The sequence below is a fragment of the Peromyscus californicus genome, unplaced genomic scaffold (genome assembly GCF_007827085.1).
Source record: "Peromyscus californicus insignis strain IS unplaced genomic scaffold, ASM782708v3 Scaffold_16__1_contigs__length_79575227, whole genome shotgun sequence".
In the NCBI taxonomy this organism is placed as follows: Eukaryota; Metazoa; Chordata; class Mammalia; order Rodentia; family Cricetidae; genus Peromyscus; species Peromyscus californicus.
Window position 1 is genome coordinate 22,652,728 of NW_026294458.1, and position 27,381 is coordinate 22,680,108.

The 27,381-nt window shown below is 43.7% G+C and overlaps 1 protein-coding gene across 1 annotated transcript; it reads right to left on the reverse strand.

Moving 5' to 3' along the window:
- Nucleotides 1-1,915: 1,915 nt before the first annotated feature.
- Nucleotides 1,916-27,315, reverse strand: Timmdc1 (translocase of inner mitochondrial membrane domain containing 1). The gene is made up of 7 exons (XM_052740683.1): nt 26,993-27,315; nt 25,229-25,394; nt 18,852-18,940; nt 17,584-17,651; nt 10,149-10,227; nt 4,573-4,683; nt 1,916-2,461 (listed from the first exon to the last, which is right to left on the reverse strand). The coding sequence occupies exons 1-7, from the start codon at nt 27,184-27,186 to the stop codon at nt 2,311-2,313; spliced, it is 858 nt and encodes a 285-aa protein (XP_052596643.1). The 5' UTR covers nt 27,187-27,315; the 3' UTR covers nt 1,916-2,310.
- Between the last annotated feature and the right edge of the window lie 66 nt (nt 27,316-27,381).

The following is a 27,381-nucleotide window of genomic DNA, read 5'->3' on the forward strand; positions in this document are numbered from 1 at the left end:
GAAGTTCAAGTTCCTCTGTGTGATGAATTTGCTTGATGAGCAAATCTCAGGAAGCAGGGAAACACACTTAACTGGTTTGCCATAAAAGACATTCCAATGAAAACGTGCACTGGGTGAAGCACAGGAAGTGTGTGGAGATTCTGCACCCTCCCTACTGCTCCACCTCTGGAAACCAGCAGCTCTCCAGCATGTCCAGTTGGGTTGTCATGGAAGCTTCATATGCAGTGATTAAACCTCTGGCACTAGGCGAGCAGCTCACTTCTCAGCTCATCTCCCTAAGCAGAAGCTGTGAGTTGGCACTGAAAATGCCTGTTCTCTACTCTGCTAGGAACTTTTACACGACCAGTCCTCATCTCCAAGAGGCCTCCAGCCATCGTGCAACAGCTCAGGACAAATAAAGATACTATCACTTGTGGGTTTCCAGGATTTGGGAAGCTATATGTCAAGGATGACATGCAAATATAAATGTGACAATACCATCCTCAAATAATTTCATTAAATATCTACTTTCAAGTATACACTTCTAAGTGAAAAATCTGAGACTCACGTACACCAGGGCTGAGGCTATAACTCACTGGCCAAGTGCTTGCCGAGTATGCTGGACTCCAGGGTCATAAAAGTCTTGTTGTGCCGGGCGGTGGTGGCGCACGCCTTTAATCCCAGCACTCGGGAGGCAGAGCCAGGCGGATCTCTGTGAGTTCGAGGCCAGCCTGGGCTACCAAGTGAGTACCAGGAAAGGCGCAAAGCTACACAGAGAAACCCTGTCTCGAAAAACCAAAAAAAAAAAAAAAAAAAGTCTTGTTGTAAGTCACACAGCCGCTATACTCCTGGCTGAAATGGAAAGTGAGTGCTTTGTCCCTGGAGGCCTTAGCTTTAGCTACTGCACTATGCTGTTCTTACAGACCTTGCTTAAGAGTAGAACTGACTTCCCATGAGTAAGTACAACTCCAAATTAAAGCGCTAGCATTTCTTCCCTCCATCTGATCTACAGGATGTATTCCAAGACCACAGTGGATGCCCAAAGCTGTATACAGTCCAGGGTCCTGGACATGGCAGCAACGCTCACCTTTTCCCTTAGAGGGCACACTGCAGCCCGTCTTAGTGCATGTGAACTGTGGGCAGCACTACTCATGCACTTGGGAGTCATTATTAAATGCCATTATTTTAACACAAGCAATGCCATTCCACATACTCGATTTGATAACCAAGACTAAGTGACAGACGGAGAGATACAGAGTGGGGAATGCGAGACAAAGGAATATGTTCTGTCTCGGGAGGCGTAAGGTGAGAGTTCATCATCCAACCTAGAAAGGCACAAAACTTAAAACTTAGGAACCGATTGATCCTGGCATCTTCCAATTAGTATTTTCAGGCCACAGTTAACTGTACGCAACTAAAACTGAAGAAAGCAAAACCAGAGACCAGTGAAGTGCTGCCCATGTAGTTCAGTCTGTCTCCTCCCCCTGCCCAGAGCTGAGATCTGTAGGACAGCTTCTCTCGGAGCCAGCTCCTGGTGTAGGGAGCTGAGCCTCTACTGCTCCACTGTACACTACAGCACAGATGCTCTGTCTGTAATGTGGGAGAGGAAACGAGGCTGGACTTCATCCTTAACAATACCCACCTGCTTCCATTGTGCTAAATCACATTCAAACGGCACAGGAATCGCCTTTTATTCTTTTTTTTTTTTTTTTTTCAGAGCTGAGGATCGAACCCAGGGCCTTGCGCTTGCTAGGCAAGCGCTCTACCACTGAGCTAAACCCCCAACCCCTGCCCTTTATTCTTAATAAACCAAAACTAAGCGCACTGAGGCCCACACTATTGGAAGGGCCCAAAAGATGATTTCACAGGCCATTTCTTTTACCTAGTCCCTTTTCCTAAAAGACTGGAGAGTGAACAGGCAATCTAGAGAACCCAATTTTGGTCTTTTGGGAAGTATTTTACTTGTATAAAATCTGGCAAGATAGAGAAATACAAGTATTCAGATGGATCAACAATCAGTATAGCTAAGAAAATGTAAGCCAACTCTTTGGGTTGCTTTTTGGTTCTGTTGTGTTTTTGTGGGCGCACATTTTTGAAGCAGGGTCTCATTACGTAGCTCAAGTTGGCCTCACACCATCTTCCTTTCTCAGCCTCCCAAGCAGTTGGGATTACAGTGTGTAGCAGCCAGCTGTGACTGCTAAATTCTTGATGTAAAGAGAGAAAAGGCAAGGGGCAGTCACTGCTACCACAGGTGCCAGCACTGGCATCTGTCAGGCTGACAAGGAGTAGCCTGGTCTTGGCATTCCTGGACTGTACACAGACCTCTCTTCCTCAGTCCTGGTTTTGTTTATCTGGTGAAGAAGGGTTCCTAGGAAGGTTTAGCAGCTCCTCGATTCTCTGAACATCTTCCTCAGGCCGAACCTTCTCTAAATCACTTTCTATCTCCTCAGGGAGGAGCTTGGTGACTTGCAGTTTTCTTTTCCTACAATCAAAGCATAAACATGTATCAAGTTCTGCTTCGGCACTTGTCCTTACAGAGACGTCAAACGAAAGGGCAACATCTGTCCCCGCCCCCCTGCTTTGCTATGACGACTTATGAGCCGCACTCACTCATACTGCAAAGCCTTTCTTCTCTCTCCCACCCTGCTCCACTTTCAGCCTACCCATGATTTCCACAGCACCAAAATGGACACACTGCGTCCTGCACGTCTCCCCAGTGAAGAGTCGGGGCAAATACACCCTGCGCTGAAGCTACCATTTCAAACTGGGCTGTCCTCCTCCCCTTCAGACTCGGGCCGTTAGCCCCGCCACTCTGCTCTCTCCAGATCTTGTCTCACCTCATGAAGACTGTGCACTGACAGTCTAGGTGACGTCATACAGGCAACTACAGATACGTATTTATGAAGAGGAGACTCTAACTCCTAAGAGATCAGTCCTTTTCCTAAATAGAAGCTTAGTATCTTTCTTTAATTATCAAGGCCACCTACATCTAAAGTCTCAACCCAATCAAATTTGGCCATTTTTCTATCAAAACTCTATGGCCAGTCTCTATATTTTGTTAGGACATTTTTAAAAACTGTTCTATTTCTCTATATTATTTTCAAGCACAGAGGCTGACACATAAAAGTGACATAAACATTTGAACTAACTCTTCTTAAATATACCATACACATACTCATGATAGATGTAAGCAATGCACTTTAAATTTTTTAATTTATTTTGTGTGTATGGGTGCTTTGCCTGCATGTGTGTCTATGTACCACATGAGTGTCTGGTGCCTGCAGATGCCAGAAGAGGGTATCAGATGGCCCAAAATGGAATTACAGACCATTGTGAGCTGCCATGTGGGTGCTGGGAACAAAATCTAGGTCCCTGGAGGAAGGAGCAGCCAGTGCCACTTCTCCAGTTCTTACGTTTTAACATTATTTATAAGAAGAAGAAGAAGAAGAAGAAGAAGAAGAAGAAGAAGAAGAAGAAGAAGAAGAAGAAGAAGAAGAAGAAGAAGAAGAGGAGCAGCAGCAAGTACAGTATATTTCCCCTCAGATACCCAGGAGCTGAACCATGATAAACACTCGCAATGGTGTGCTAGACTGCAGCGGCCAGTCAGGCTTCTGCGGAGTCTATCCAGTCAGTCGTCAGTCTCTCCACCTGCCCCTGTCAAATGGAGAGTACTGAACCAGGCCTGTTGGTACAGCTGTAATCCAGCTCTCAGGAGGCTGACAAGAGAGGACCACAAGCTCAGAGGCCAGTCTGGGCAACCTGGTGAGATACTGTCTCAAAATGAAAATGAAAAGGTGCCTGGAGACTCGGTCCAGTGGTAGAGTACTTGTCTAGCATTGAGAAGGTTCTAGTAAGTCTCCAGCACTGAAAAAGATATTGGATATGGATACCTGGCATATAACATTTTCACTTTGTGTGTATGTGTGAGTGAGACTAAAGTCTTACTCCATAAACCAAGCTGACCTAGAACTCATGGTGATCCGTCTACATCTCCCACTGCAAGGCTCCAGGGAATACTGCAGAGGAGGAAGGCAGACAGGTTGTGAGAGCTGGCGGAGCTAGGATGTCGTGAACACTGTCTTCCAGGCATGGACTGGCCACAGCTGTGACCTCAGAGCTGTAATCACCTGAGTAAGACTTGTACACGGTTGGGCCTGCCAGCATTCTAGGGAGGGCTCAGGAGGCTCTGCCCATCCCTGGGTATTATTTCTAGGTAGTTAATGTTTACTGGGGAAGCAGAAGACGCTTTCTTCAGTCACAGAGCCTGATGTAAGTTGGTCCTGCTCCTGTAAACAACTATTTATCCATGTTCCTGTGGTAATTAAACCCACTGAGTCACAAAAGAAAAAGGGAAAGGAAGGAAAGAAGGACAGACAGATCTAAAGAAAGATCCCGATCAGATTAAAAATAAAATTAGTGTCTTTCATTTTTCCAGGCCCTTAATGAAACAGATTTAAAAGACCATACAGATTAAAAGAGTGGAAAGCCAGTAAACCAAAGTCTTCTTTGAACTGAGTGGCAGTCGGGAGAGCCCCTCGGTCATGCGTGGGCTGTGCTAGGAAGTCAGAGCAGCAGTCTTTCCACAGTCCTTACCACTCTTCCAGTTTCTGCTCACGGAAAGCCTTTTGGTCCTTCTGTCTCCTCTCCTGAACGGTCTCATCACAGTACTTCTGAAGTGCCATCAGCAGGCCTCCCATAGGTGTGCTAAGGGGAAAACAGAATTCAAGGAGAAAGAATTAGCCGCCGACACACAAGTATCCCTGCTCATCAACAGCAGAGCGCTTGCTCGCTGTCAGATACGGAAGCATATGACCATTTAAACATCTCTTTCAAACAGATAAAAACACTGTGGCCATTTTCCTCCTAGGCTGAACAACAAAGAAAATCATTCACTGTAGCTTCCTTGACTGGTAGAAAACAGTAACAAATATAGAAATGGGTTCTTTAAAAAAAAATCATGAATAAGAAATAAACCAAGCCTTTAATCCCAGCACTCGGGAGGCAGAGCCAGGCGGATCTCTGTGAGTTCGAGGCCAGCCTGGACTACCAAGTGAGTTCCAGGAAAGGCACAAAAGCTACACAGAGAAACCCTGTCTCGAAAAACCAAAAAAAAAAAAAAAAAAAAGAAATAAACCAAGACAAAGGGGGAAATACATATTTATGACCAGTTCAATTAAGCTGCTCCAAACTGGAGGCTTCTCAGAAAGAAATGACTAGTTCATTCAGGATAGTACCAGCCCCTGGAGGACAAGACATGTGGTGGGGATGGTTTGTTGGGAGGAAGATGCTACTGGCTTTGAGGGACAGAGCCATCAAAGCATCTTATACTCTAGAGTCTGCTAAGACTGTCAGCTGCTACATCACCAGTTATGCACTAAAAGATGGACTGGGGTGCTGGAGAGACGGTGTTGTATAAGAGCACTTGCTGCTCTCGCAGAAGACCTAGGTTTGACTCACACTGCCTGTGACTCTGACTCCAAAGAGCCTGATGCCTTGTTTCGGCCTCCGAGGGCACCAGGCATGAACTTAATGCACATAAATACATGCAGGTGCTCATATGTACACATAAAATAAAAATAAATGAGTCTTTTAAAAAGTCAAATAAAAGAAACTTCCTTAAGGGCTGCTAAAATGCTTGCCATGCATGCATAAAGACTTGAGTTTGCATCCCCAGCACCCAAGTAGGAAGTCAGGTGTGGACTTGCTCCTACGCTGTCTAGCCAATCCGTGAGCCCCAGGTTCAGTGAGTGAGCCCATCTTAAAAAAGAAAGTGAATGGGGCTGAGGATGTAGCTTAGTGGTAAAGCCCTTACTATCATGTGCAAGGCCCTAGGTCTGAACTCCAGTACCACAAAAACATACAAAAAATAAGGTGGAAAGTGACTGAGGAAGACACCCAACACTATTTCTGGCCTCCCCACCCATGAACACAAATGCACATGTACACAAAAGCACATTATATGCACAGAAGAAACTGATTTAGGTAATTATCATAGGGACAAACAGAATTTTCTTTCCTGTGTCCTCAAGGAAAAAGTTTTTGACTTTGATATAAGTCAAATTCTTTCTGGCTAGAACTTAATAATCTCATTTAAAGATTTTTTTTTGCTAAGCAAAAGAAATCAAAAACTACATCAGCAGAATGGATAAAGAAAATGTCACACTTAAGAAAGGAAACCATTACATGCTACAAGTCCCCAGCATGTTATGCTGGGTGAGCTAAGGCAGTGACAAAAGGACAAAAGGCTGTGACTCCATCATTCAAACACTACATGGTTCCAGTGTGCACGTCAACATGACAGAAGGAAGGTGGCCACCAGCTGGGTGGAGTGGGAGGGAGAATTATAGTGTAATAAATATAGAGTTTCAGGTATAAGACAAAACCATTTTGGAGGTGCTGTACAACAGTACTTAAAAATGGCTAAACTGTGGGAAGGACAATAGGAGAGGAGGGCCACTAAGAACAACAAAGTATTATGAAAATGTCATTATGCGTCACTGTATGCTAATTTTAAAAATTAGTAAATCGGTCAATTGGTAAATGTTACATCTGTAACCACAACGAGAAATGCTTGAGAAATGCTTTTGCTGGGATGATCACACAGCAGCTGATAAAGGGGTTCCTAACTGCACACAGCCTGGGCTTTAGCCCCAGCGCTGCACAAAAACAGGAAAACAGAAAGCCCTGTGCTGCGGAGGTAGAGGCAGGAGGAGAAGTTCACTGTCAATCTTGGCTACATGAGCGGCGTGAGGTCGCCTGAGCTGGTGACCCAATCTTAAAAAATTTTTTTCCCACTAGCGTCAACAATTTTCCCTCCAAACCAAGCTGATATAGTAACAATACAAAAAAAAAGAAAGAAAGAAAGAAAGAAAGAAAGAAAGAAAGAAAGGAAGGAAGGAAGGAAGGAAGGAAGGAAGGAAGGAAGGAAGGAAGGAAGGAAGGAAGGAAGGAAGGAAGGAAGGAAGGAAGGAAGGAAAGAAAGAAAGAAAGAAAGAAAGAAAGAAAGAAAGAAAGAAAGAAAGAAAGATGTTAGCAGTGGGTTTTGACAAACCAAATTTTGTTAAATTAAAAAAAAAAATTGCAGGACGGGCGGCGGCGGCGGCGGCGGCGGTGCACGCCTTTAATACCAGCACTCAGAGGCAGGTGGATCTTTGTGAGTCCAAGGCCAACCTGGGCTACAGAGTGAGTTCCAGGAAAGGCGCAAAGCTACACAGAGAAACCCTGTCTCGAAAAACAAAAACAAAAAACAAAAAAAAAATGCAAAATAAAATTTAAATCTAGCCAGGCATGGTGACTCATGCCTATAATCTCAGCATTCAGAAAGTAGAAGATGATACAAGGTCAAGGCTAGCCTAGCCTACAGAGCATCACAAACCTGTCACCCTCCTGAAAAAGAAAACCATAATCTACAGTGTTACCCAAGCCTGAAAAAGTGGGGTGGGGGGCAAGCAGAGAGGGAGGGTAACTCATTCCGAAGAATGTCAACTAACGAAAACAAAGGGTGGCCAGAACTATCTTCCTGTAACCAAGGAGCAGATGTGAATGGACTGTCAAACCCACTACGGGAAAGACAGCGGGAAAGGACGGCAGGACGGTGACATGGTCTCACTCCACCTATCACCAGGAAAGAACTGCCATGGGGGACTGACTAGAGAGCCGTGTAACTGTGTGACAGGGAGAGGCTGAAAGATTCCCCAATCTGCTGCCCTATAATCCATCCCTCCACTGCTGGAACACGGTCCAAGAATGGAGTCATGTAAGTGAGCACTTGTGAGGAAACTAATACATAAATAAATAAATAGATAGATAGATAAATAAAGACAAAAGTCATGTGACCCCAGTTTCTTCGAAACACAAAACTACTCTTGAACCGTGTCTTCGTGCTCCTCCCAGGTATAGCAGATGGGAGCGAGTTTACTTCGGATTACTCACTATTGCATGCCACTAGTTTTCAACCGCCTCCATGGAAAACCATGTTTTTGACATGCGTGGCTTGTCCTTGTGACTGCATACTTTACTCAGAGTATAAATTGCTGATGCTCTAAATAAAGTTGGCTATTGCATGAGACTTTAGTCTGCCTCATTTTTAGGCTCCATCTCCCCAGGTCCCACCACCTCTAGAGTGGTAAACGCTCCACCATGAGGAGACAGTACACCTGTGATTTCACTGCGTTGCATGGAAACACGGATTTTGGGGATTTGAATTAATCAGAAAGGAGATTATCTGGGTGAGCCCTTTAAAAGCTGTTTCCTCTGGCTGCACAGAAGCAGAAGACCCGAAGTGTGAGGAGAGGTATTGCTATTCTGAACATGAATGGTCCATGAGAAAGATGTGGGTAGTCTCTAGGAACAGAAAGGGAGTGTCTGGCTTCCAGTGAGGAAATACACATCTCAGACCTATACAGTTTGACTCAGACCTATAAAGTACATACCAGAGAGTGGCATAGCATATCACGTAATAGTTTTAGTTTTATTGTTTATTTTGGGTTTGGTTTACTGCTTTGTTTTTGAGACAAGTGCTCATGTAGCCCAAGCTGGCTATGTAGCCAAGGATGACCTGGAACTCCAGTCTTTATATCCTTAGTGTTGGAACTACAGGTGTGTGCCACCATACAAGGCCCCACTTTTACTTTTTGGAGGCATACTGACTCCATACTGACTGTGATATTATCTGTACCACCTTACACTCCCGCCAACAGCACATGTGGGTTCCTTTCACCTCCATCCTTGCCAACACAGACTAAAACTAATATATCAAATATTTAAAGTTAACATTATTGTAATGGGTATGTAATATGCCTCCTGATGTGAGCTATACAAGGGCACAATTGTACTTACATAGCATCCCTGAAAAAACATTTAACCCAAATCTAATTGTAAGAATAATCAAAGCAAACTGAGACCCACTCTGGGTACTGCTGTGGTGGCTGAAGGGCTTTGAATACAGACTTTCTGTCACAGATGAGCTGGAACATGTTTACCATGGTACCTGTACTACAAGTTCACCCTAGGAGATGCATGCTGACACATTCAGGGGTGAGATTTTATGAGGTCTCAAATGGTTTGACCAAAAAAGGAAAAAAGGAAGAATTAATGTATCTCATCATATACAGGGATATAAATAAAAAATATGGCAAATGTCAGCAATTGGTGAATCCAAGTAAAAGTCACATGAGGTCTTTGAGTTTTATTGTTTGATTTTTGAGTAGTGCTAGGGATTGAACTTAACCTTGTGCATGTTGGGTAAATGCTGTCACTGAACTACATTCCCAGTCCTGATATGAGTTTTTGCATAAGGTCTTTTTTTTCCCCCTTTGTTTTTCGAGACAGGGTTTTCTGGGTAGCCCTGGCTGTCCTGGAGCCTGCTCTGTAGACCAGGCTGGCCTTGAACTCAGAAATCTGCCTGCCCCTGCCTCCTGAGTGCTGGGATTAAAGGTGTGCACCACCACTCCAGGCTTCGTAAGGTCTTAATATACTCATTAATCCAACTTTTCTGTAGGTTTGAAAGTGTTCAAATTTTCAGCTTTTTAGGTAGGGAAGAAAACTCTTAAATAAAACATGTATTCAGTTAAACAAAACAGATACCATTTTAAAATATTATAAAACACACATCCCATACAAACAAATTTCTGGTCATTTTTCTTGCTCCTTAGGAATGTTTTTGTTTAAATTACAAATAATTTCAAGTACTGGTGATGTTTAAACATATTTTACCCAGTGAAAAGAAATCTTGAATATACATCCTATTTAACTCTACTAAGCTGTTTTTTACTATTTTAATTATACAGTGATAACTATAAATAAAACAAGTGGACAGTCAAAGCTGGGGATATGGCTCAGTGATAAAGAATGTATTTTGTTCTTATAGAGGACCTGAGTTTTATTCCGAGCACCCTATCAGGCAGCTTACAACTGCCTGGAACTCCAACTCCAAAGGATCCAACACTCCTTGGGCACATACACAGACAGACACATGGACACATAAGTAATAAAAATACACATTTGCAATTTTAAAAAGCAGAGCATTTACTAGCATCTGGTTCAATCCTCTCATATCCCCAAAATAAGGAACTGAACATCACATCATTGTCAATACAGGACAGACGTCTTTTAATGTCTCTGAGGACTAAATCTGTTCTTTATTTAGACCAAACTATGTTAACACTTACCCCAACAAAGCTCCAATTATACCACCAGCCACCAGGCCTCGCATACCTAAGTTTACTCTGAAAAGACCTCCTGTGACAGCTATGTAAAAGGGAGGAAAAAGGCAATATTAAACCATCTTTAAATGCTAGACTTCTATTCTTTTTGTTTGTTTGTTTGTTTGTTTTTTTTGGTTTTTTTCGAGACAGGGTTACTCTGTGTAGCTTTGTGCCTTTCCTGGAACTCACTCTGTAGACCAGGCTGGCCTCGAACTCACAGAGATCCGCCTGGCTCTGCCTCCTGAGTGCTGGGATTAAAGGCGTGTGCCACCACTGCCAGGCTAGACTTCTATTCTTTTACAGTAAGAACAAAGACCTCTAAGTGAGCTTTCTGAACCCATCATGAACAGTGTAGTGACAGCCATGAAGGTAACTCTCTCTCCACTCCAGCCAAAGGAAGAAAATACTTTGTAAATATTTTAACATTTTAAATATCCTCAGTCTCACCGGGCAGTGGTGGCACACGCCTTTAATCCCAGCACTTGGGAGGCAGAGGCAGGCGAATCTCTGAGTTCGAAGCCAGCCTGGTTTCCAGAGCGAGTTCTAGGACAGGCAGGGCTACACAGAGAAACCCTGTCTCAAAAAACAAAAAACAAAACAAAACATAAAAACCCTCAGTCTCTCCTATGGCTCTCATACCATTCTACTTCATCTTTTTGCCCATTTCCTCTTAAACATTGCCAGTTCATTTCACCTTCTCCCACACCTTTAGCCTCTTTCATGTCTTTCTTCTTTGAGGCAACTTTGTCCAAAGTTAAGAGACAACAGCAACAACAACCCCTTCACTAGCCCAGAAGACTGTATCTTCTCCCAGCCTCCCCGTCTCTCTGCCTGCTATACTGTGCAATCAGGCAGACCTGCAGAGCAGCAGTTGGCATACAGTGCCCCCTGGTGACCGACACAAGGGGTGCATGTCTTTCCACTAGAACTCCATTTCTAGGACACTCGTTTAATTTTACTTTCTAAAAACAGGGTCTCATGTAATCCAGGATGTCTTCAAACGCAGTAGGGGGCTGAGAATGACCTTGAACTTCTGGCCTCTACTTTCTGAGCGCTGACATTACAGCCTGCACTACCACCTGGAGTCTACGTGGTGCTGAATACATTCCAGCTGGTCCCCTTCACTATGCACTTTACAACTAATGCCATCTTAGGTGCTAAACACTTGTAGGTGTTTAATCTCTTTGTATTTCTATTTAACTATTATATATTCATTTAAAATTTTTCTAAATTAACAAGAACAAAAACCACTTTTAAACTCATTACTCAGAAACAGTACAGTCTTCCAAACAAAATATTTTTAAGAAACAAAATGAAGCCATGTTATATACATTAAACTTTTAATTTTCTCTGAATATATTATTAAATTCCATTATCATTAAATTTTCAGTTTTCAATATTAAAGTTTCCCACAAGATTCTATTGCATGGACACACCACAAATTTTTATCTTAACACCAGTTTTCTATTGTAAATGTTTTAAATAAAGGCACTCCTGCACATGAATCTTTATCCATTTGATGGCTTCTTTAAGATGAACTCATAAAAATGAAATTTTGGGACAAGGGGTATGAACATTTTTACTTTAAAGATAATCTTTATTTCAGAATGTGGGTTTGGGAAGGGTATGGGCAGTACACCTGCTGTTAATTGCTGAGTCATCTCCAGGTGAGATGGCTCTTCTTGGTTGCTAACTTGACTAGATCTGGAATTAACTAAAACCCCCAAAGTTGAGGGGCACACCTGTGAGGGATTTTTGCTTAACTGGAAATAGGAAGATCCATTCTAATCCAGATCTGTGCGGTGGGAAGACACACCTTTAACCTGGCCCACACCTTCTGCTGGAAGCCTATATAAGGAGAGGAAGAAGGAAACCTGCTCTTTGCCTGCCTGCCTGTGCCTGGCTAGCAAGTCCACTGACACTGGAGCCCACTTCTTCGAGATTCTGGCATACACCGAAGACCAGCTCAGACAGACAGCCTCATAGACTCAACAACTACCAGATTCTTGGATCTTCTGTTCATAGGTAGCCATTGTTGGATTAGCTGGACCATAACAAATCCTCCTTCTCTATATCTAGAGATTATATTTGTTCTATAAGTTGTTACCCTAGAAAACACTAATAAACCAGGGTATGTACATTTTTAAGGCTTTGAACTTAAATTACTACACTTCTATTCAAAACGGGGTGCACAAAGTTATTGCCAATTTAAAGTATGCAATTGTACACTCTCCTGCATTTTTTTTTTTTTTTTTTTTTTTTGAGTAAGGGCAATGAGGATCTTGTACAGCACAAACTGGCCTGGAACTCACTATGTAGCCCAAGCTGGCCTCAAATTTGTGATCCTTGTGCCTCATTAAAGGTATATAACCACATATGGATCTTCTGCACTCTGAGTTGATGTTCCCCATTTTCATAGGCTTTAAAAATGGCAGCTAACTTAAATTACACTTCTCTAACTAGTAGAAAAAGGTATGTTGCCAGGCGGTGGTGGCACATGCCTTTAATCCCAGCACTCAGGAGACAGAGCCAGGTGGATCTCTGTAAGTTAGAAGCCAGCCTGGTCTACAGAGCAAGATTCAGGACAGGCACCAAAACAACACAGAGAAATCCTATCTCAAAAAGACTAAAAAAAGAAAAAAAGAAAAAGAAAAAGGTATGTTATTAGTCACCTGTGTTACTTATGTGAGTTAAGTCATGTTTTTGTTTGTTTATCTCCAATCAAGATATCTTTTCTTTTTGATACATAGAGCTTTTATTGAGTACTATCTGAACACATTATTACTCAGGGATCATTTTACATTTAATGTCGTCTGTAGTATTTTTATGTTGGTCAAAGCTATTCATAATTTCTTGTAACTTAATTTTTATGTTTTAAAACATATACATAAACAAACATATATGTATATTTACATATCTTCCTACTCAGAAAGCCAATACACATACAGTTATATTTCCTCCTAACATTTCATCAATTTGTACTTAAGTGTTTTAATGAATCTTACATTTCATTATATTAAATACTGTTGGAATTTGATTTCTTTCCACACATTTAGTAACTGTCAATCCTCTCTTCATGTATCTAATATATCACTGTTAGTTTAGATAGACTGTACATTTTTCTTTATTTCTGATTCTTTGAATTCTGTTCAACAGGTCTGCAAACAACCCCAGTATTCTATATATTGTAATTTTATGCATGTTTATTTTAGATGGAAAGATCCCTAACTCTTTAGGGAAATCTTTTGCTAAGCTCATAGAACTACATTTTAGACAGATATTATTAAGTTCTGTATTAAAACAAAAACAACTATAACTTTTATTTGATTACTTTTCATTTAAAATTTAAGATGAAAAGGCCAGTTTAGTTTTTCTGGTGTGCAGAGGCACTCCAAATAGTTGGGTCTGACACCTCATCACAGGCTTTCCTATAGTGCAGCCCCTAACAAAACTAGGCTGTCTGGAACCCCTGCCATAGGACTGTTTACTTCATACCAAGAAGGCTGGGAAGGCACCTACATCTGAATGTGGTGTGCACAGACCTCCAGGCATCTGTGCTAAGGCCCATGGTCCTTATGAGATTGTGTAAAGCAGAGAAGCACATCAGCAGGGCCTGCAGTGGCTCCACGTGTGCTAAGTGTGTCCCCGACAGGGTCAAGCAGGATCTCCTTACTGAGGAGCAGAAACTTTGCTCTTTTTTTTCCTTTTGGTTTTTCAAGACAGTTTCTCTGTGTAGCCTTGGCTGTCCTAAAATGCACAGAGATCTGCCTGCCTCTTCCTCCCAAGTGCTGAGATTAAAAGTGTGCACCATCACAGCCTGGCGAGGGGCAGAAACTTTAAGTGCTAAAGGCACAGCCGAGTCAGAAAGCAAAATAAATAAGAAGCTTTTTGAAGTCATAAAAGTCAAGGCTTGGTTAAAAACAAAACAAAGCAAGCCAGTTTAAGTATGAATTGCACAGGAGTGAATCTCTGTGGTTATTTTTCTTGGAGTTTGCTGAACTTCTTAGATGGACAGATTGACATGTTCAAATTTGGAGAGGCTAGTGTTTCTTTCCCAGATACTTTCCCTGCCTCCTCTCTATCTGGTATTTCCATCACACGTTAGTGCACTCAATGTATGTTCCTCACTCTTAAAATTCTGTCCTTCAGAAGAAATGACCTCTACTGATCCACTTTCAAGTTCATTCAGCTCTGTTACTTAAAAATTTTTTTTGGCTGGGTGGTGGTGGTGTATGACTTTAATCCCAGCACTCGGGAGGCAGAGGCGGGCAGATCTCTGAGTTTGAGGCCAGTCTGGTCTACAGAGTGAGTTCCAAGATAGCCAGGGCTACACAGAGAGACCCTGTCTCAAAAAAAAGGAACAACAAAAACAAGGACAATTTTTTTTTCATACATAGTCTTACTCTATAGCCCACACTGTACTCAAACTTGAGGTATTCCTCCTGTCTTTGACTTCCAGTTGCTGAGATTACAGATGTGAGCCACCTGCCTGGCTGATTCCTTCCTCTGCTATCTTAAGCCTATGGTTCAGCTCTTCTCCAGTAAAAATTTAAAAGTATTTTTATAGGTGTACAAATGCACATTTGTATGGTGATATTTTGTTTGTGCTTTAACAAATAAATCTTGCCTGGAGATCAGAGTGCGGAGCTAGCCACTAGTCAGCCATAGAGTCCAGGTAGTGGTGGCACACACCTTTAATCCCAGTAATTGGGAGGCAGAGGCAGAAGGATCTCTGTGAGTTCAAGGCCATCCTGGGCTACACGATTGATCCAGTCTAAAAAATAAACAGAGCCAGGCAGTGGTAGCACACCTTTGATCCCAGCCCTTGGGATCTCAGCCTTTAATCTCAGCACTAGGGAGGTGGAGACAGGAAGTGATATGGCTGGGCAGAAAGAGGAATATAAGGCGGGAGGAGAGAGGAGCTCAGCTCCTTTTCAGGATGAAGATTCAGTAGAGACCAATTAGGATTCGTGCTACACATGTGTGTGTGTGGGGGGGGGGGGGGGGGGGGGGGCGCGAGCGTGTGCAGCATGTATGCAAAGTTCAAAGGACAACTTCAGGCATGGGTCCTCACTCCACTTAGTTGAGGTCTCTTTGCTGTCTTTCAACTCCTTGCAGCAGGCTGGCTGGGCCCCAAAGCATCTAAGGATTTTCTGTATCCCATCTCACAACAGGAGTGCTGGAATTATAGATACTTGTGCTGTGTATCTGGCTCTTACATCGGTTCTGAGGATTTGAACTCAGTCCCTTACACTAACACATAAGTGGTTTACCCACTGAGTCCCATCCCTAGCCGTCCAGTGAATTCTTAATCTCCATTACTGTGTTACCAACACCAGCTATTTTGGTTTGCTTACTTTAAAATCTTCTATCTTTATCATTGCGTTTTGATTTGGCATTATCTGAGTTCTTCTGTCAGCTCTTCCCAACATAGTTTCCTCCTCCCTGTTGGGAATTTCCACCCCACCGCACATTTTCCCGTGTCTTATTGCTATTACTGTTGAATATCAACTTTTTCTCTTTTTGAGACAAAGGCTCATGTGGCTCAGGCTAGCCTCAAACTCTCTACATAGACAGGAATAAGTCTGAGTTTCTGATCTTCCTATCTCCATCTCCCAAGTGCTGGAATTACAGGCATGTCCAGCTCAAAAATGGACTCATAAAGCAATATATTGCAGCAGCTCTTGAGTTGAACCGTGTCCCTCACATGGCTGAGGTTCTGCATTAGGTAGTGATTTTCCTAGATCAAAATCTATGTCTTTTCCCAAAGAACACAGACACTGATATCTGCCTTCCTGGGAAGAGTCAGCTAATAATTCCTCCTAAGTTTTAATTAAAGCTTCTACCCTTGGCCAACAAACCTGTCTGTGGCTTAGAAAATGCATTTAAACTTCAGTTTACATTATCTTTTCTAGCTTTTACTTTCTGTGTCCACAAGAACTCACATACAACCAAAGAAAAACAGCTTGCGAAGGCCCACACTAGTCTCTCCTGAGCACACATAGACCCCCATTATTGCCCTCTCTATATGGTGATATTTTATTTGTACTGAAATGTGATTTTATTTGTATGTTAATAAATAAAAGTGCTTGGGGGTCAGAGCTAATGGCAAGCCATAGCAGAAGTCTGGCAGTGGTAGCACACGTCCTTAATCCCGATCACATGACAGGCAGATCTCTGTGTGTTCAAGAATACAGCCAGCATGGACACACATGCTTTTAATCTCAATACCAAACATAGAAGACCTGGAGGTCTGTATAGACAGGCAGTGACGAGAAGATCAAGTGGTTGGGTTTACAACCAATGAGAAGGCAGAACAGAAAGTCAATAAAAAGACAGACACACAGGAAGTAGGCCTCTTTCTGAGGGGAAGGACGGCGGCAGTGGGTGGTAAGAAGGCGGTCTTGGTTCTCAGCTACTGCTCTCTGACCTCTGGGGCTTTTAACTCTGCATTTTTTCTCTGTGTTTCTTATTTAATAAAACCGTTCAGAATTGCATCTATATCTCTATTTGTTTCTGTTTTTATTTTTTTAACATATGGAGTCTTCACATGCTGCCTGGGTTGGCCGTGGGCTCAAATGATTCTCCTATCTTGGCCTCTCAAGCAGCTACCTCTGTTTTTATTGTCTCCTCAATAACTCCATTGAAATCCAGCCCGGTTTGCTAGTCTATGGCTCGCCCCAAATGAATCAAAACCTTAGGCTAGCTGTGTTAGAAGTCCCTGACTATAACTGCTTTAAACAAGATATGGAATTTCCTGTGCTCTCTTCCAGAGTGTTCAAAGTGCAGGGATGACAGGCATCTGTCACCATACATGGCTCCTATGCTCTATTTTCAATGCTTGTTTTAAATGGTGTGTCACCGCTAGAAGAAAAGAGCTTTAAATAAACCAAACTCTTACCTGAGAAAATCTGGTCCTTCTTCCTTCACATCCCAGTCTCACCCGAGCTATTTTCCTTCCTTGTGTTTGGAACATCGCCCTGCTCCTGCAGAACATCTCTAGAGATCTCCTCTTGATGCCCCTGTGAGCCCACTGTCCTGCAGTTTGCTCCTTCCTGTCTGCAGGTGTCAGCTTAAGTGACCTGAAAGGCCTTCAACAACCCTGTCCATGTCAGATCCATGTTCCACCTATTTGCAACTTTCTGTGATAGGAGCTGGATTTTTTGTTTTGTTTTGTTTTTCCCATCCTCATGGGTAAAATCTAATGAAAGCAATGATCTTGTCTGCTTTAATAACTACCGAGGGTCAACTATGAGTTATTTGTAAGCATATTTTATATGAATATCGAAAAGGATATAGTGTGAAACCAATCAAAAAATTCCACAGTTCTGATTCATAAATCCTATATATTTTAAGCCATTCTTTAAATTAAAATGTGAACAAGAATAAAACATCTTACCTCCAGCAATGACAAAATGGCTCAAGGAATTTTTATTTCGATATACAGTTAGTCCAGTGTTCACTGTGCTGGGAAGAAGGGAGGAAAAGAAAACATTCATTCAAAGTATATGCCGTTCACCTCCCTGACTGCTACTTTCATTGAAATGATCGTTTTAAAACGTCCTATTAGGACTGAAGAGGTAGCTCAGTTGTATAGTGCTTGCCTATCATGCACAAAGTCTGGGCTCAATCCCTGTACCGCATCAGACTAGACATGGTAGCTCGTGTCTCTAATCCCAGCATTTGGGAACTGGAGGCAAGAGGATCAGAAATTCAAACTCATCCTCAGCTACACATCAAGTTCAAAGCCAGACTGGGCCACATGAAACTCTATCTTAAGAAAACAAGCCGGGCGGTGGTGGCACACGCCTTTAATCCCAGCACTCGGGAGGCAGAGGCAGGCGGATCTCTGTGAGTTTGAGGCCAGCCTGGGCTACCAAGTGAGTCCCAGGAAAGGCGCAAAGCTACACAGAGAAACCCTGTCTCGAAAAACCAAAAAAAAAAGAAAACAAAAACAAAACCCAGAAACAACAACCACAAAAGTCCTGTATTTTAAAGCCTTGTCCTACTCCAGGCCCTTCAGTGTGTTCTAGACTAATATGCCTCTGGGTTTTTAGGTAAAGCTGGTGAAGAATGAATCAATAAAGGCAAATTTCTAGAACAAATATTCATTCAGAAACAGCAACTTAGAAAAAAGGGCTCCACAGAATTTTCCATTCTTCAAAACTTTGATTCCATTCTGGGCATGGTGCACACTGTAATCCCAGGACTTGGGAGGGTAAGATTTCAAGTTTGAGGGCAGCCTGGGCAACATAGTGAGTTTAAGTTCAGCCTGAGCTACATAGCAAGACATCCATCTCAAAAAAAAATGAAAGAAAAAAAGAATCCCTACCCCTGTTTTGACCCTAGTTGTAGAGCTCTATCATGGATACAGAACTAATACTGACCCATTTTCCTATGTACATACAAGTTATTAAGAAAAAGGCATTCTGGGGTCAGTGGCACGGCTGTGTTCAGGGCACCTACTGCCAACGCCTGACCTATGCTCAGTCCCCAGGACTGACAAGGCAAAAGGAGAAATGACTCCTCCAAGTTCTTCTCAGACTGCCACATCACACGTTTGAAGACAGCCTAGACTACACTGCGTTCTAGGTCAGCCTGAGATAGAGCAAGACACTGCCCTCCCCCACAAAAGATGAAGACGCTCTTGCACAACTGAGAACTTACTTGAATATAGTCACAAACACTGCAGTTCTCCAACTCCAACGCCAGCCATACCGAATGAAGCCCCTCGTGGCAGCTCGGTGTGCATTTTGCTAAAAATAATTTGTTAAAATGCTGTGAGGTCCCAAGATACTTTGACATTTTCGTTATTCTAAAACTGTACTGCAGAAATGTCAGCTGCAAGTTACTCAGGTACACCTAAACAGAAACATAGAAAAAAAACTTCTAGAACTATCATTAAGTACTAACACTTGAGCAAAAGACTCGGGAGTCAGAGAGAAAAGGGCTAAGAAGCTGTTGGTTCCTACCTGTTTGAGAGACAGCCCTATCTTCTCACGCACTGCTAGCTACATCCTTGACACATAACGGTGAATACTGGAAGGGAATATTTGGCTGCACTGGCACCTCGTTACCAGAGCTACTTTTAACTCTGAAAAGCAGGTGCTGTCACCATAATGACCATTCACTGACGTCAACTACATGGTTTACATGTTCCAGTATGACTCCATTCACAGCAAGTTCCACAGCATGGTCATGGCTCAGAATGAGAAGAAACTTGTTATCAGAGGGAAAGCCATCTCCATGTTCCGGGAGTGAGATGCCTTCAGTATCACATGAGGCGATGCTGGTAGCAAAGACACTGTAGAGTCTACTGGTGTATTCACTACTACAGAGAAGGCCAGGGCCCACTTGAAGGGTGGAGCCAAACTGTTACCATCTCTGCCCCTTCTGCTGATCCCATGCCCATGGTAGAGGTGAACCACACAAGTGTAACAACTCACTCAAGGTCATAAGCAGTACTTACTGTACTACTGACGGCTTACCCTACCCTCAACCCGGGCCAAGGTCATCCATGACAACTTCAGCATCATGGAAGGACTTCAACCAGTTTATTCTGTCAATGACTCCCAGATGACCATGGACAGCTCCTTTGGGAAACTACAGCATGATGGCTGTGGGGCGGCTCTGCAGCTACTGGTGTTGCCAAGGTTGTGAGCAAGGTTGTATCAGAGCTAAGGGGAGCTTACTGACATGGCCTTCAGGTTCCTACCCTCAATAAGTCCATCATGAATCTCATCTGCTGCCTGAAGAAAGCGGCCAAATAAAACGGCATCAAGAAGATAGTAAAACAGATATCAGAAGCCACCCTATAGGGCACACAGGGCTGTATTAAATGCTAGGTTATCTCCTGAATCTTTAACGATGATACCGACTCTTCCACCTTTGAGGCAGAGGTCAGTGCCCTCAATGACTACTTTGTCAAGCTCATTTTCTGATATGATAACCAATATCAGCTAGGCAACAGAGTGGTGGACCTTGCCCACCCGGCCTTCAAGGAGTATGAAGCTCCAGAGTACCCATCACAGCAAGAACACAAGAGGAAGAAGAAGACCCTCGGCTTCTGGGCCCCAACTCAGCTCCCAATGCACTGAGCATCTCCCCTCAGTTTCCATCCCAGACGCCCAAAAGAAGTGGAGGGGCTTAGGGAGTCCTACTAGTACCATCAATAAAGTTCACTGTCGGGCTGGGGAGGTGGCTCAGCAATTAAGAACACTGGCTGCTCTTCCAGAGAACCTGGGTTCAGTTCCCAGAACCCACATGGTGGCTTACAACAATCCATAATTCCAGTTCCATGAGATCCAACACCCTCTTCTGACTTCTGCAGACAGCAGGCATGTCCATGGTATACACACGTACACACACACACACACACACACACACACACACACACACACACACACACACGCAGGCAAAACACTCATACACATTTTAAAAAATAATTTCACTGTAACCCTCACCTAAAAAAAAAAAGAAGAAAGAAAGAAAAAGAAAAAGAAAGGCTCAAGAAGCTCTAGTTCCAGCCAGGCACAGTGGCATACACCAGGCACAGTGGCATACACCAGGCACAGTGGCATACACCAGGCACAGTGGCATACACCAGGCACAGTGGCATACACCAGGCACAGTGGCATACACCAGGCACAGTGGCATACACCAGGCACAGTGGCATACACCAGGCCGGGTGGCATACACCTGTGAGGCAGGCAGGTCTCTCTGAGTTCGAGGTCAGCCTGATCTACACAGTGAGTTCCAGGACAGCAGAGCTACATAGGAAGACTCTGCCTCAGGAAAAAAAAAAAAAAAAAAAATTGCCGGGCGGTGGTGGCGCTCTCCTTTAATCCCAGCACTCGGGAGGCAGAGGCAGGCAGATCTCTGTGAGTTCGAGGCCAGTCTGGGCTACAGAGTGAGTTCCAGGACAGCTATGACTGTTTCACAGAGAAACCCTGTCTTGAAAGACAACACAAAACAAAACAAAGAAGTGCTATCTTCAACCAACCAGCCTCTCAGTTGAGCAGTAAACACACTGACAGCCATAAAACTGAAACAGCAATGCTTCTTACATTCAAGAGAAATGTGGGAAAAGGAAAAAAAATGCATGCTAAAGAAATGCTTAATTAAAAGCAAGGACTAAAATAATATAGATATGGGGGGAGAAGGAAAAATTTTTTACTGATAACCCTTTATGCAAAAAGAAGCTGATGGCTTAGCCAAAAGGAGCTAGTCACTAAAGCCTGATACCCAGGTGTGAGCCTTGGACCCACAGGAGAAGCTGGACACAGTGGCTCACGTCTGAACTGAAGCGTGACTCCAGCGAGATGGGAGGAAACAGGACAATCACCTAGGAACTGGACGGCCTGTTAGCCTAGAGTACATGGAGCAGTAGAAGAAACAAAAGTGACCTTGCCTCGTCAAGGTAGAGGTGACTCCCAACACTGTCCTCCCAACAGTCCACATACATACACAGACAAAAACGAAAATAATAATAATAATAAATAAATAAACAGTTAACATATGACTTCATTTACATTCTCCCCAGGAAAGTGCTTTACTTCTAACTAGAGCTTCAGTGGGAAGTTTACCACCCCCATCTTTCAGTGGGAAGGAATAACTTCAGAAGTGAAGGGCATGCTGTCTGTCTCCACAGTACATTTTCATCTATTAGCCTATTATCCACCAGGTCTGCTATCACATGAGGTAAAATCTGTATTTGTGAGGATGATAAGAAAATACACCTGACGATCCTAACTCCTATATGATCTCGGGCAAGCCAAAACGTCTCTAAGAAGTATCAATACAGGGGCTAGGAGAGCTGGAGAGATGGCTCAGCTGCTAAGAGCACTTGCTGCTCTTGCAGAGGACCTGAGTTTAGTTCCCAGCACCCATGCAGGGGAGCTCACAACTTCAGCTCAGGGGATCTCATGCTTTCCCCCCGGCCTCTGCAGGCACCTATACTTACATGGTGCACACACACACACGCACATGCACCATACACACACACACACACACACACACACAAATTAAAAAATAAAATAAATCTTTAAAGAAAGTATCAGTATGAACTTATATTTTCAAAAGATAGGTAGCAACACTGACTGAGAGGTGTCTGAATGCACATACAGAATATGATCACACACACACACACACACACACACACACACACACTTTGGAACTCTATCTGTCCAGTCTAAAAGCAGTAATACTCTGGAAGAATAGAGTATACCAAGGACTCAGGTCTTGGTTTCTAAATACCAATCTTCCCTAAAAGAAATTCTAGTTCCACCAGATGTGATAGAGCACATCTTAAATCTCAGCACTGGGGAGGCAAAGGCAGGAGGATCTCTGTGAGTTCGAGTCCAGCCTGGTCTGTATAGCAAGTTCCAGGACAGCCAGGACTACGTAGGGAGACCTTGTCTAAAACAAAACCAAAACCAACTCTGAGTTGGCTACCTTCAAGAGCAGGAACAGAAGAGTAAAAGTTCAGCCGGCCAGCCAGGAACACTGTGAGCTGAACGTCAGCCTGGACCACCAAGCAAGACCCTTCTTAAAATAAAAATAAGAAGTGCTTCTGTTTACGTGAGCAGACTACATACACTACGTGTTCCCAGAAGACGGCCGTGAACCTGTAGCTGTCCGAGTGAGTGCTTCTGTTTATGTGAGCAGACTACCTACACTACGTGTTCCCAGAAGACGGCCGTGAACCTGTAGCTGTCCGAGTGAGTGCTTCTGTTTACGTGAGCAGACTACCTACACTACGTGTTCCCAGAAGACGGCCGTGAACCTGTAGCTGTCCGAGTGAGTGCTTCTGTTTACGTGAGCAGACTACCTACACTACGTGTTCCCAGAAGACGGCCGTGAACCTGTAGCTGTCCGAGTGAGTGCTTCTGTTTACGTGAGCAGACTACCTACACTACGTGTTCCCAGAAGACGGCCGTGAACCTGTAGCTGTCCGAGTGAGTGCTTCTGTTTACGTGAGCAGACTACCTACACTACGTGTTCCCAGAAGACGGCCGTGAACCTGTAGCTGTCCGAGTGAGTGCTTCTGTTTATGTGAGCAGACTACCTACACTACGTGTTCCCAGAAGACGGCCGTGAACCTGTAGCTGTCCGAGTGAGTGCTTCTGTTTATGTGAGCAGACTACCTACACTACGTGTTCCCAGAAGACGGCCGTGAACCTGTAGCTGTCCGAGTGAGTGCTTCTGTTTATGTGAGCAGACTACCTACACTACGTGTTCCCAGAAGACGGCCGTGAACCTGTAGCTGTCCGAGTGAGTGCTTCTGTTTATGTGAGTAGACTACCTACACTACGTGTTCCCAGAAGACGGCCGTGAACCTGTAGCTGTCCGAGTGAGTGCTTCTGTTTATGTGAGCAGACTACCTACACTACGTGTTCCCAGAAGACGGCCGTGAACCTGTAGCTGTCCGAGTGAGTGCTTCTGTTTACGTGAGCAGACTACCTACACTACGTGTTCCCAGAAGACGGCCGTGAACCTGTAGCTGTCCGAGTCTGTGCAGTCCATTCTGAAACGCACACAATGACAAAATTACCCAACACGATTCGCAGAACAACTCATTATTACTTTTATTACTGTTATTATTTAATTAAATGGATGAGTTAATAAATATAATGGGGTAACTACTGCTACTTAGCACAACGCTAACTAATAAATGTAAAAAAAAAATGCTAGAATTAGAAAAAGGCCATTCAACAATCATGACAGTAAAAACAATTTCGGGTAAGAATGAACTGAATTCTAAGAGCACAGGGTAGATGAAAATGGGATATTTAGAAACTCTCAAGGTCTCTAATAAGAATCTGTAAAATACTTCCTTCTTCAAAAGGAAAACAATAGTAATTTCATATTCTAGGAACCTGGCTGATCTTATCTTACCCAAGTAACTAAGAGTCAGAGAACAAATAGGATATGCTTCTCATACAAGGTCCTGAAATACCAATTCTAGGGTACTCCTGCCAAAAACAAGTCTTTTCCCCTCCTGTCTGTCTGTCTTCATATGTGTTTAAGCGTGCCGCACCATTAAAAGAGTCCTTCCCACCATCCTGGGGATCAGGCTCAAAGGTTGTCCGTCCAGCTCGGCAGCAAGCATCTTTAGCCAACAAGCCATCTCAAGGCTCACAAATCGGATTTTTTTTTTTTTTTTTTTTTTTTTTTTTGAGACAGGGTTTCTCTGTGTAGTTCTGGCTGTCCTGGAACTTACTCTATAGACCAGGCTGGCCTCAAACTCAGAGATCCACCTGTCTCTGCCTCCCAAATGGAGGGATTCTCTTCAGATCATAGAAACCTTTCGCCTTTCATAAATCTGAATTTTATGAGAAACTGTAGTGGTTTGAAAGAAAACTGGCCCCCAAACGAAGTGGCACTACTAGCAGATGAGGTCTTGTTGGAGTGGGTGTGGTCTTGTTGGAGGAAGTGCGTCACTGTGGAGGTGGGCCTTGAGTTATCATGCGCAAGCCATGCCTACTGTCTCAGACCACTTCCTGTTGCCTACATATCAAGATGTAAAACTCTCAGCTCCTTCTCCAGCGCCTTGTCTGCCTACATGCCCCCATGTCCCACTATGATAATAATGGACTGAACCTCTGAATTATAAGCCTACCAATTAATGTTTTCCTTTATAAGAGTTGTCGTGGTCATGGTGTCTCTTCACAGTAATAGAAACCCTAAGACAGAAGCTATCAAGCAAATCTGAACTGAGGGGCATCCTACAAATGGTCTATAATCTTTAAAACTGCCCAAGGCCAAGATTGACAGAGAAACTGTTTAAGAGTAATGCATTCTAAAGAGGCATGAGGCAAATTCAATATGTAATCTACTATTAAATGCCAAACTGAAAAAAATTATAGTTGAAGAAATAGAAAACTCATCTAGGTACTTTAGCATTAGTACCTCCACGGTATTAAGTACAGATCTAATTTCTTCACCCTGACATTCCAAAATCCTCCCAACTCAAGACCTAACAAAAATGAAGTATAAAGAGAATAGTTAAACTGGTGTATCCCTATTAGCCCAGCAATACTTACCACAGCATCAAAGCGGTTATGATAAATCTCTGCTTGACTCTGCTCAATGTAGCGCCTTTTAGCATGAATAAAAGCAGGTATTCCTCCATATGCCCAGCCAATGATGCCTGCTGAAAGAGCTGCCCTGCAGATATACTCAACATCCTTTGGAATTCTCTGCTGATCACTAAAATACCAAAAAGAAAACGTTGGAACATTATTCAAAACACTGTGCTCAGAATTATCCCAAATGCTTATACTACACTTTTTGCTGGGGACAGAACTGCTTAAATCCTTTTATGCATTAAACAGTGCAGTTATATAAGAGCAGCACAAGTTGGGTGTAGTGATGGACACTTGTAATTACAGCATTCAGGAGGCTGAGTGCTGTGGGATGGTCTTTCTGTATGCTGTGAATATGTGTTGCTATGATTGGTTAATAAAGAAGCTGTTCTGGCCTATGGCAAGTCAGGTTATAGCCAGGCAGGAAATCGGAAGAAGAAAGGCAGGGGAGACACCAGCCTGCAGCCCAAGGAGCAACATGCCAGCAGACCAGTAAAGCCACGGAACACGTGGCAAAACATAGATTAATAGAAATGGGTTAATTTAAGATGTAAGAGCTAGCTAGCAAGAGGCCTGCCACAGGCCATACAGTTTGTAAATAATATTAAGCCTCTGACTGATTATTTTATAAGCAGCTGTGGTACTGCAGGGCCTGGCAGGACCCAAGAAAACTTTTTACTACAGCTGGGGTAGGGGGAGCCATGAGTTTGAAGCCAGCCTTTGCTACATAATGAAGCCCTGCTCCAAAAACAAAACAAACAAAATAGCAATACATATTTGTCTTAAACAAAAGCAATCTATGCTATGAGAAAACTAGGATAGTAATTATTCTTGGGAAGAAAGGCACAAGGCGAGCTCCTGGGATACCAGTAACTATTTCAGGTGTTGCTTGCATAGATATGCTCATCTATGAAAACTCATTAATAAGTACACTCAGGTATGCTTTTCTAAGTACACAATACAACCCTAGAAATAAAGAAAAACTTTTTTTTTTTGGTTTTTCGAGACAGGGTTTCTCTGTGTAGCTTTGCGCCTTTTTCCTGGAACTCACTTGCTAGCCCAGGATGACCTCGAACTCACAGAGATCCACCTGGCTCTGCCTCCCGAGTGCTGGGATTAAAGGCGTGCGCCATCACCGCCCGGCCAAGAAAAACTTTTGAGTTGGGTATAGACTAATACTTTCATTTTTAAATTCTAAGCTAATAAACATCTCATGGGACTCATGAGATTTTTAAGAGCAATACATTAAAAATGGAGGTGGGAACACGGGGACAGAGAGGGAGAGCAGAGAAGGGCGGGAGAATATCGTCACTATTTTTAGTCTCGTGCAAAATAAAATAAAATTGACAATTTTCCTCCCCTCCACAGCTCCCACTTGAGGTACACACAGGGCCACTGCTGGCCAAGAAAGACCCAAGTTTGAGACCAAATGAAATATGAAAAAATGTTAGCGTGGACTCCTAAATATAGTTCCCAGTGATTACTACATGACAACCGGGTTGGTCCAATCTTTCTAATATATAAAATTAGGGTCTGACACTGTTTTAAGAGCGTGACTTTGAGTCGGACTCAAAAAAATCCAGCGTGTCAACCACCTACGGAAGGACTCTACACAAGCAGGGCAGAGAGACCTTTCAGCGTCACTAGGACCCCAGGCTGGGGCTCGGGCCGGGTGGCGCCGACCCCCGAGACACCCTCCCCACACACCCGAGGCATGTTTACTCTTTGACAAACAGCTGCCGGAGGCGGTCCCATCCGGATTCCGGGGGACCGGGTTCCGAGACATAGGACTGCAGCTCCCGATCCTCCACAAAGCCTTGGGAATCCGCAGCCACAGCACCGGCAGCAAAGACTCGGGGCAGAGGACCCCAGGCCCGGCAAAGGAGGCTGCGGGGCGCGGGCGGCGGCGCCTCCATGGCGCCCTCCCACCCGCGGACAGACACCCCGGGGCCGGCGAGCACCGTGGGAGAGGGTGACCTGCAGAGCGGAGCGGGGGGATATAGTGGGGACACTTGAACCTCACATCCGGTCCCGGGCCGGCTCACTTCAGCAGGCACTCGGAAACACGAGACCGGAAGTCCCGCCCCTAGCTGCGCAAAAAGGCCGAGGGG

Excerpts from the sequence above, each read along its gene's own strand:
- Timmdc1 (XM_052740683.1), bottom strand. The coding sequence starts at position 27,186 with ATGGAGGCGCCGCCGCCCGCGCCCCGCAGCCTCCTTTGCCGGGCCTGG. Across the intron at positions 18,941-25,228 it reads ATAACCGCTTTGATGCTGTG|CAAAATGCACACCGAGCTGC; the intron begins GTAAGTATTGCT and ends AATTATTTTTAG. Across the intron at positions 10,228-17,583 it reads CCATTTTGTCATTGCTGGAG|CTGTCACAGGAGGTCTTTTC; the intron begins GTAAGATGTTTT and ends CCTTTTACATAG.